Source organism: Abrus precatorius, unplaced genomic scaffold (assembly GCF_003935025.1).
Source record: "Abrus precatorius isolate BTA unplaced genomic scaffold, Abrus_2018 Scaffold2, whole genome shotgun sequence".
In the NCBI taxonomy this organism is placed as follows: domain Eukaryota; kingdom Viridiplantae; phylum Streptophyta; class Magnoliopsida; order Fabales; family Fabaceae; genus Abrus; species Abrus precatorius.
This window is the reverse complement of record NW_020874362.1, coordinates 30,110,043-30,120,567: the sequence shown is the minus strand read 5'-3', so window position 1 is coordinate 30,120,567 and position 10,525 is coordinate 30,110,043. Positions and strand designations below refer to the sequence as shown.

At 29.1% G+C, this 10,525-nt stretch overlaps 1 protein-coding gene across 1 annotated transcript; it reads left to right on the top strand.

Annotated features, from left to right (window-relative positions):
* Nucleotides 1-1,648: 1,648 nt before the first annotated feature.
* LOC113859083 (L-ascorbate oxidase homolog) lies at nucleotides 1,649-3,399 on the top strand. Its single transcript, XM_027491899.1, has 2 exons — nucleotides 1,649-3,003; nucleotides 3,102-3,399. The coding sequence occupies exons 1-2, from the start codon at nucleotides 1,649-1,651 to the stop codon at nucleotides 3,397-3,399; spliced, it is 1,653 nt and encodes a 550-aa protein (XP_027347700.1).
* Nucleotides 3,400-10,525: the final 7,126 nt, after the last annotated feature.

Genomic DNA, 10,525 nt, shown 5'->3' with positions numbered 1-10,525 from the left:
TAGATAATGTCAATTGAACTTAAAAACAAATTATGTAATGAGATTTTCCATTTTCTATACTAGCTAAAAATGGTAACAATGATTATCCAATATTCAATATTTAATATCATATATGATACAGAAAAATTTTATAGATACATTGACATAAATAAAAAATTGATCTAAAGATAAGAAAAAATGTTTAGATTTTGATACCGACCAATTTTCCTAATAGCATAGCACTGATCTATTGCTATGATAGTTTAAGTGTATCATAGTTGGTACTCACCAATTCATTCATTGAATATATTTTTTTATTTATTTTTGTGAAATCGTAGTTATTGCCTATTGTATTGCCCTTTCTACTAAATAAATCTACTATCATATATCATAAGATTTAGAGCATATTCCTAAAATTTGCTCTTGTACTTTATTTAAATGCTTCTTCCTGTTACTATAATTTTTAGTTAGATTGTATTGTGGAGTTACCACAGAATTTTTCAATTATAGCATGGCTAATAAAGTATGAGGTCAAACCAAACACTACTATCCTTTCATATTGATAACTTTTTTTTTTCTTTTTCTTGTTTCATAGGCAGGCAATACTAAAAAAAAATATCACATTATACCATATTTTAAAATTTGAGAAATACATTTATGTTGAATTTGCTTTTCTCACAAAATTATCTACATTGTGATGTGTGAACTTTAATTTCTAATAGAATTCACAAAATTTAAATATTAAAAAAGTTAAATATTTGTTATTTTTTTAAAATTTTAATATTATTTATTTAAAATAATTATATATATATATATATATATATATATTGTTTTTAAAATTTTTAAGTACAGATACTATTATTATTAAAATATTTATGAATCAAATTATCTAAATTTAAGATATTATTATTGTCAATGAAAACAATTTCAAAATTTAACCAACAATAGAAAAAGCTAGTAAATAAATAAAAAAAGATTTTAAAATTAATTTTAGTGTCATTTAAATCGTCATTAACATTAACTACTCTAAGTTAAAATTTTAAACAATAATAAACTAAGTCTTTACCAACAATTTTTCATAATTTTCAGTAAAACTTTTTCTAACAGGGTAATAATTATTTGCTAAAATTTATTTTTGTTATACTGATTATAATTTAGTAGACCAAAATTTAAAACTTAATAATTACATATTTTCAAAAGGAAAAAAAGCACTTACATAATTAATTTATGTGCAATATACCTATAATTTAGTTTAAAAAATCCATTCAACACAATATTTTGTCTGGTATAAAGTTATTCTTAGAGTATACAACTAATTTACATTTTAAAATAAATTTAATGAAAAAAAACACTTAATATACTAAATATATATTGATGGTCAATTAGCTTGGCAAAGAAACGTGCATGGGAGGATATAATAGGAATGGGCCAGCTTTGTATTCTAACAATAGGCAAATGGAACTGCTTTGACGAGGAGGATATACGTAAGAGGAAGCACGCATTCGAAGGAGCAAAAGCAAAGGGAAGTGAGAGACGAAATCGGAGGGTTTGAATGGTGGAGAAGCAGCGAGTGAAACATATATAACATGGGGAGAAGAGACTCATCATGTACCAAATAAAAACAGAAGCCCTTTAAAGAGTAAAAAGAAGATCAATATAGAGAGAAAACATGGGCAGCATAAGGCTTTGGTTGTCGCTATGTCTCTTTGTTGGGACAATGGCACCCATCATGGGTGAAGACCCTTACTTCTATTTCACATGGAATGTCACCTATGGCACTCTATCTCCAGCGGGTGTGCCCCAACAAGTTATTCTGATCAACAACGAATTCCCAGGACCCAACATCAATTCGACGAGCAACAACAACATCGTTGTTAACGTATTCAACAACCTCGACGAACCTTTCCTCTTCCATTGGATGGGGATCCAGCAAAGGAAGAATTCGTGGCAAGACGGGGTGGCGGGAACAAACTGCCCCATTCTTCCGGGGACAAACTTCACATACCATTTCCAAGTGAAGGATCAAATAGGAAGCTACTTCTACTACCCGAGCTTGGGCATGCACAGAGCAGCCGGTGGCTTCGGTGGGCTTCGCGTGAATAGCCGGTTGCTGATCCCCGTCCCCTACGCAGATCCAGAGGACGATTACACCGTCTTAATCGGTGACTGGTACACCAAGAGCCACTCCACTCTAAGCAAACTCTTGGACAGTGGACGCGCCCTTGGTAGACCCCAAGCCGTCTTAATTAACGGCCAAAACGCCAAAGGTGACGGAAGCGACCAACCCCTCTTCACAATGATCCCCGGAAAGACCTACAAATACAGAATCTGCAACGTGGGCCTGAAAAGCTCCCTCAACTTCAGAATCCAAAACCACCCCATGAAGCTTGTTGAATTGGAAGGGTCCCACACAGTCCAAAACCTTTACGATTCCCTTGATGTTCATTTGGGGCAATGCTTCGGTGTGCTCGTAACTGCTGACAAAGAACCAAAGGATTATTACATGGTTGCTTCCTCCAGGTTCACCAAAACCATTCTCACTGCAAAGGGTATCATCCGTTACACCAACGGCAAGGGCCCTGCTTCCTCCGAAATCCCTGAGGCTCCTGTGGGCTGGGCCTGGTCTCTTAACCAATTCCGTTCCTTCCGTTGGAACTTGACCGCTAGTGCTGCCAGGCCCAATCCTCAGGGCTCTTACCATTATGGCCAGATTAACATTACCCGCACCGTCAAGCTTGTTAACACCGTCAGCAGGGAAGATGGAAAGCTTCGTTACGCTCTTAACGGGGTTTCTCATGTTGAAGGTGACACCCCTCTCAAGCTCGCTGAATACTTCGGAATCCCCGATAAGGTTTTCAAGTACGATTCTATTTCCGATAACCCGGAAAACCTTGCCACCGCTGTTACTGTTCAGCCCAATGTCGTTCGCTTCGCACACCGCACCTACATTGAGATCATCTTCGAGAACCACGAAAAGAGCGTTCAGTCTTATCACTTGAACGGTTACTCCTTCTTCGCTGTCGCGTGAGTGTTTGTTACTATTATTATTATTTTATGATTAAAATATAAATACATTCGATGATTAACTATTAATTGTTGTTTCTGTTTGCTGAATGTAACAGCATTGAGCCAGGGAAATGGAGCCCAGCCAAGAGGAAGAACTATAACCTTCTTGATGCAGTGAGCAGGCACACAATGCAAGTGTTCCCAAAATCATGGGCTGCTATCATGTTGACATTCGACAATGTTGGAATGTGGAATCTGAGGTCTGAGATTGCTGAGAATCGTTACTTGGGTCAACAACTTTACATTAGTGTTATATCCCCTGAACGTTCTCTGAGGGATGAGTACAATATTCCAGAGAATTCGTTGATCTGCGGCCAAGTCAAGGATCTGCCAAACCCACCACCATATACCTAAATTAAGATTTATCTAGCTCTTGTTATATATATATATATATCATGAAATCCACCAGTGTGGAAAAGTAGAGATGAATAACGTAGGTCCGTGAGGCATCAGAAAGTTGTTGATCGGTTTGGATCAACTTGTTAGAAATATGACTTCATTTTGTTCTTTCACTTTTTTTCTCTTTAAGTGGGTGCAGGGCTCCTGCAATTTTTATTACCAATGTACTCCTTTTTATTCAACTATTGATAATTTTTCATAATTATTTGTTCATGTCTTGTTACTCTCTTTCTCTCTCCATTCCTCTTCCTTTTTGCACTTATCTCTTGCGATACTGCAAAAGCTTCCAATTAATAATAAACGTGCTTATTGCAACATTCATACGTGTCTTACTGCGTTAGAAACTAGTGCCATAATTTTACGATGAAGCTTTTCAAGGCACTCTCTCTGTCTTTGCGTGAGTTCCTTTAGGAAGAGTAGCGAATTTTGTTTATCATATTTTTACTTTTCTTTTTATTTATGTTTTTCTTCCTCACATTTATTTGACACTCCATAAAAAATATAAAATTATCATTTCTCTTAAAACTACGCCCCAAATCTCTAACACGATACAATATCTTTTCATTATTGTTTAAAATATTGGGCTGCTATAAAGTTAAAGGCATTTTATTTTAAAATAAATATATAAATTTCTATAATTAAAAAATAAATTTTATTTTTTGTAAATAATTATATTATATGTATAATAAAATTATTTGAAATAACTTTCTTTAAAAAGTATCTTAACTCAACTCTATAACCACAAATAATATGTATAAAAATGATAGATTTAATAAAATTAAATAATTTTATAATATAATTTATTTTAAAATAATATTTTTATCATATAGTGTTAAAAAATAATTTTTAACTAAATATCAATACTCAACATATATTAATAATTATAAAATCAAGAGATAAGAATCTTAAAAGTTAATTTGAAATTCAAAAGAAAATTAAGATATATACTTAAGATATATGTGAAATTGTTTGTATTTTTAAAATAATATCTAAAAGCTACAAAATAAAATATTATAAAACTATTAACATACTTATCTTAAAGATAAAAATCACATGAAAAAATCAAACACTAATAGATCAAGTGCGAAAATAAATTTTTAAAAAAATTATAAATTTGAAATATCGTAATACATTATAAAATTGAAAGACAGAAATTGAGAATTTTGCATGGTTATAAAACTAAGCAAATATAACACACAAATAAATATTAAAAATTATTATGTACTAAAGAGAAATTTAATAAAGATTAAAAATAATGGTGTTTGTCTACACAAAGAGCAATTTACATAAACAGCATCGAGTTTAAAAAAATGTAAATGTCAAAAAGTGTACAAATTAATTTAAAACAAATTTGTTAAGATTAAATAAATAAATTACTATGAAAAAAAGAATTTGAGAATAGTGTGACTTTTGAGAAAATGGATGGAAGTGATGGACTCTTGCACAAAACTTAAAATGTGTTATTATTGAATATTTTGATTAAGAGTATTATAAATAATCAATTAATTTTATAAACTTTATAAATATGTGTGTGAGAAAGAAATTTAAAAATTTATATATAAAAAGTAAGTTTAATTATATTTTGTTTCTTCATAAAAGTAGTAATCTTTAAGATAAATCTTTAATTTTTTAATCTCTATCATTAATTGTGCACTATTAAATGATGAACTGAATAAGAAAAATCTAACTCATGATTGTTTAATTCATGATTGTCATGCCACTGCTATGTCATCATTATATTTTATATTTTATGATATAAAAATTAATATTTATAAAAATATCCTAAAAATAATAATATTTTTTTTTATAGGTACTTCCTTCTTTCCCTTTCTTCAACTTGGGAACCCCTTCTTTCTCCAAAGCAATTCCCCCAAAAGACTTTTGTTACTTTTGCCCAACATTGGATAAAGGAAGCTCCTTTTGATCTTCAGTCATTGCATAAATGCTTTGACAAGATTTTTTTCATATTCAATTCATCAGCTTCCTGCATTGCCCTACCTAGCAACAAATGAGAATATAAATTATAAATCAGATTCACATGTCAGTTTTTCCAGCCTGTCCAACTAATATTCTAGTAGAAAAAAACAATTGTATAATATATAACATTAAATTAAAGAAGTGATGTATAATATATAACATTAAATTAAAGAAGTGATGATGGTGGAGAAACTTAAATCTTTTATCTAATCTTTCTTTGCTTGCATCACAAATATGTTGGGAATATCTTTGGATTAAAGCAACAATTCTTCTCTTTTTTCACTCTCTCTTTTATCAATCTCTCTTTTATCAAGTAAACTTTCACTCCTGAATATGTATAAGTCCTCCAAATTTTAATTTTAAAATTTTAATTTCTAAAATTAACAATTGTCAATCAACCTAGTCTTTTAACACTAAGAGACGTTAAAAATAAGTAATAAAATTTTGATTTATCACGTTAAGTAACACGTAAACATACACATGAATTTCAAATAATATTGTATTTGTGCATTATGTAATGCTTTATTTTTGTCCCTAAAATTAATCTATTACACTATAATTATAATTACACCCTACCTTAAACTTAGTTTATCTGATTTTTCCTTTTGAATTCAACCGTTCTTGAGCATTGAGATTCTTTTTTCATCCACTTGCTTAGTGCAGGACAACAACTGCTTATGTTTTCATCTAATTTTACCATATTTTTCTGCTTGCTTTGAGAAAGGTACGTATAAAGACCCCTCTTCCCATTCTAAAGGTCCCCCGTTTCACTTTTGCCTTTGACCTTTTTTTTTGTGATTAGGTATTTACGTTTAGAAAAGTCACAATTTGTGTTTATTATATAGGTTGATTGTGATCCCCATAGGATTCTTAAATTATGATTAGTTTTCACACGATGAAATGTGTTTTAAATTTTGTGCCTATTTATTTGTTAATTAATTTAAGTGTTTTATCATGTAGAATGAATTTTACTACAATGCACATCTACCACGGAGGTAAGTTTGTGAAACAAGATGATGGAAGTATAGAGTATGAAGGAGAAATGGTTGAAGTTTGGCCTAAAATAGATGATGAAAAGTTAGATATGTGCTCAGTTTCAATAATTATCAACTTAGGCACTCAAACTTGTACTTGTCAATTTTGGCAACTAAAAGGTAACATGTAATTTTAGCATAGCACAATATTTCAATTGAAAATTAACATTTGCATCCTTATATGTTGTAAACATGTCATGCAAACATGCAATAGCTATTATTGCATTTAAGAATGAATAGCCTGAAGAGTATTGTTATGGTTAACCAACCATGACAATATAGTACTACATATGAACACTTTGTACAACTTGTGCATAGCATCAAATTTTGGTCAAAGACAAATCAAATTCCAACAGTACCTCCTCCTATTAAGAAATTTATTGGCAAACAAAAAAAAAACACAAAGAAGAAAGAATGCAAATGAAAAGGAAAAAAAAAAGGAACAATTCAATCAAAAGCTTTTTTAAATTGAAAAGCAAGTAGTAAGGCATAAATGTTCAATATATGAAAAAAATGGCCATAATAAAAAAGTTTATCATGTTTACAGAAAATAAAGATTAGAAGGCTTCATGGCAACCAGTATAGTAAAATAGTGTAATGTAGTAGGTAACAATAATGCGGTTGGTGTTGAACCTATGAGTGAACCTGCCAAGGCGTAAGTTATAAATTAGACAAAAGTCACATGAACTTGCTCATTCTTATATCACAGTTGCTACCAATACACAATTACCACTAAGTCTCGTGCAAATGATACTCACATGCTTAAAGCACTATATTTAGGTGTAATACAATATATGTCTACTCCGACCATTAGAAAACATCAAGATTAGCTTAATAGTTAAAATTATCTTTCTGTAATAAGCATGTAACTCGTTATTTTGTAAGTAATTACAAAGAGTGTCTTTTGGTGTTACTTTTGGAAATGGATATAGATATGTAACATTTATTATCCCTTTGGATATTAAAATTTGTATGAATATTGTCTTAATTAGCATAAGCATATTACTATTTTACCATGAATGCAAAAATAGCCTTGCAAATCGAATTAATCTTATTTCATTCATTACTCAAAATAGAATATAAACCATTTATAGTACACTACATCATTGATACATGAATTATTACCCATACTACAACCTAAACATACTTTCTACTTCAATAAGTTAACCAATCCACATATTATTATCACAATGATCATAACACACTACACAATATTTTAATACCTTAATTTCAACTTCTAAACTTGTAATATTCACAGCAACTTGCATTTTTCAATATGCATTCTCACATTGTGCAATTGTTGCATTAAAACTTCCTTCAACATTATTGATATTGTCTGCTTCTATTATATCATTAAACCAATAAAATTATTCACAATGTCCAATAACCTAGAAAAACATGATACATGTTTCATTATCACGCAATTATATTCTCAGTAAATTAATTCATCAAAAGTCATTAACCTCCCATGCCCCTTTCCATATCATTGTAATTAAGGCATTAGAAGAACAATTTACTTGAATTTGTACTTATTTTTGACCTTTTTACAACAATAGTAAGTCATAGTAGCATCTTCTAGAATGAGATCTCTTGAAACAAACATTAGAACTACCTAAATGACTTTTTTTCATTATTGCTTATGGAGAAATGAGACACATTTCCACCACTAATCATCTACAAATAAGACGAATAACCTTGAAGGAAGAAGGAAAGAGCTTACATAGTGTGAGAAGAAATTACGATTCAACTTAGGATTTTAAGAAGGAACTTACCCCACGAGAAAAAGCTACAAAATAACATTGTTTAAAGTTCATGTAGATATTTGCATGTCACTTAACATGATAATCAAAATCTTTTACATATTTTTAACATCTCTTAACGTCAGATATTAAAACGACTGATATTTATTGTTTTTGGGTACTGAATTTTCAAATTTTCAATTTTGAGGACTAACTTAAGTCACATTACATATTTGTAATTTTGAAGAAAGGGAAAAAGTGAAGGACTGAGAAAAAAATTAAAAACTTTTTTGTAAATATTAATTTTTACATAATATAATATGAAAAATAATGATAACGTGATAGTGATGTGACAATGATGAGTTAAATTTTTGTTATCCAACTCATCCATAAAAGAGAACAATTGATGGCAAGAACTAAAAGCATGTTTATTTACATTTTTAAAAAGATTTTTTTAAAAATAAAAAAATAAGTGTATTTTTTATTTTTTTTTAAATATTTTTAAAAATGTAAGCAAACATGTTCTAAAATATTTTGAAGATGTCAGATGTTAAATCCTAACAAAAAAAAATCAAAAACTTATTCTAAAGTATGCTAATTTTATAGAAAAATAATAATTAAATAAAAAAAACTATAAATATAATCAATATTTATAGAGATTTTAAAATTTTATACAAGGTAATAAGAAAATTTTGATAAATATTTACTAAAAATTGAAATTTAAAAAAAATTAAATAACAACTCATCTCTCTAAAATTTAAAACAGAATTAACAAAATAGTAGATAAAAAATAAAATTATTATAATAAAAAATATAATTCACCTACTATTTTTAATTGATTTTAATTTTAAAATTTTTAATATATATAAAAAAAATAGCTTCAAAAATACTCAGATTGATTCAACCAGTAAAAGCACCTAATTTACACCCTATCGCTCATGTCATGTATAACGAAAATCAATCATTTGCACATTAATTTTTGTAAATTCATTATTTGAATGTCAAATAATTAATATTGTATCTAGTATTAAATATAATTATTTCTATTATTTATTTATACGTTTCAAAAATATTAAATATATACATTTCAAAAATATTCTCCCAAAATTAAAGGGATTCAAATTCAGTACAGTTAAAAAAAAGTTATATTAATGCAGTTAAAAGAAAAAAACTGATACTTTGTAATTCGTACAAATTGTATATAATTCAAAAATGCAAAGTATCACAAAGTATTGATAATCTGTATTCAACTGCACGAATAACACCTTTTTCAACTGCACTGAGTTTAGATCCAAATCAAAGAACACAAGAAAAAATACCCTATTTGTTGAAGAATAAAAGTGAACTAAAATATTATGTATTTTACGTTATTAGAGGTTTTGATTTATTTTAAACTTTTTGTTTGTCTCAATGTTAACATTGTTTTTTAGAACTTTCATTAAACAAATGAAAGAAATATAATAAACTCATACTCTTAAAATTAAGAATATTTAATGATTTTTTTATTTTTATGCAGATTTTAAGCCATGATTATTTTAAAATGAATGGCATATTTATACAGAAAATTCTTATTACACATCTTAAAGGAGTTATATCTCCTCAAATTTATTAAGGTAGCAAAATCAGAATGGAAAAGCATATTGTTCTTTAGATATTATTTGTGTTATATACCAATAAATAAGATTTTATTGTAATAAAATATGTATATTTAATGTTATTGCAAATTATCCAAGTGAAACTACAATCTTGATTGAGAATAATATGCAAAAGTACGTATAGTAGTTATACCTAAGTTTTGTCTAATCAAAATCTACGTGTGCCAAAAATGAAATGAAAGCAAACAAAAGTGATTATAGTCTACCAAGAAAAAAGTGATGATAATCCAGTCACTCCCAAGGTCAGCTTTAACAATACATAATTCTTTTTTCTTCATTTTATTTATAATGTAAAGTGTAAACACCCACCAAAGCTAATATTATAAACAACACTGATTCAAGCTTTTATACGCATCCACTAATTGCTGCACTTACCTCCCCCTGGTCGAAAGAAGCAAGCTTGTAGCTGGTATTGATGGAAGTTAGTTTCCTCTTAGTTCACCCGTTTTGCTTTCTCTACTCACCCTCCAATTCCCACCTCCATATTGTTGCCAACCCTCCTTTTTTTCTCCCTCCCTTTTTTAGTTCTCTTATTTATTGGTATGAGTTAAGGTCTTCAAAAGTAATATTATGAGGCTCCAAAAGTGTCATTTAAGTGAAGGAAATTTAAGCTAAAAGCTTGGGGCCTTAGCCATGTCTCGTAGGATATAAAATTAAAAAAAAAAAACTAAGGTCA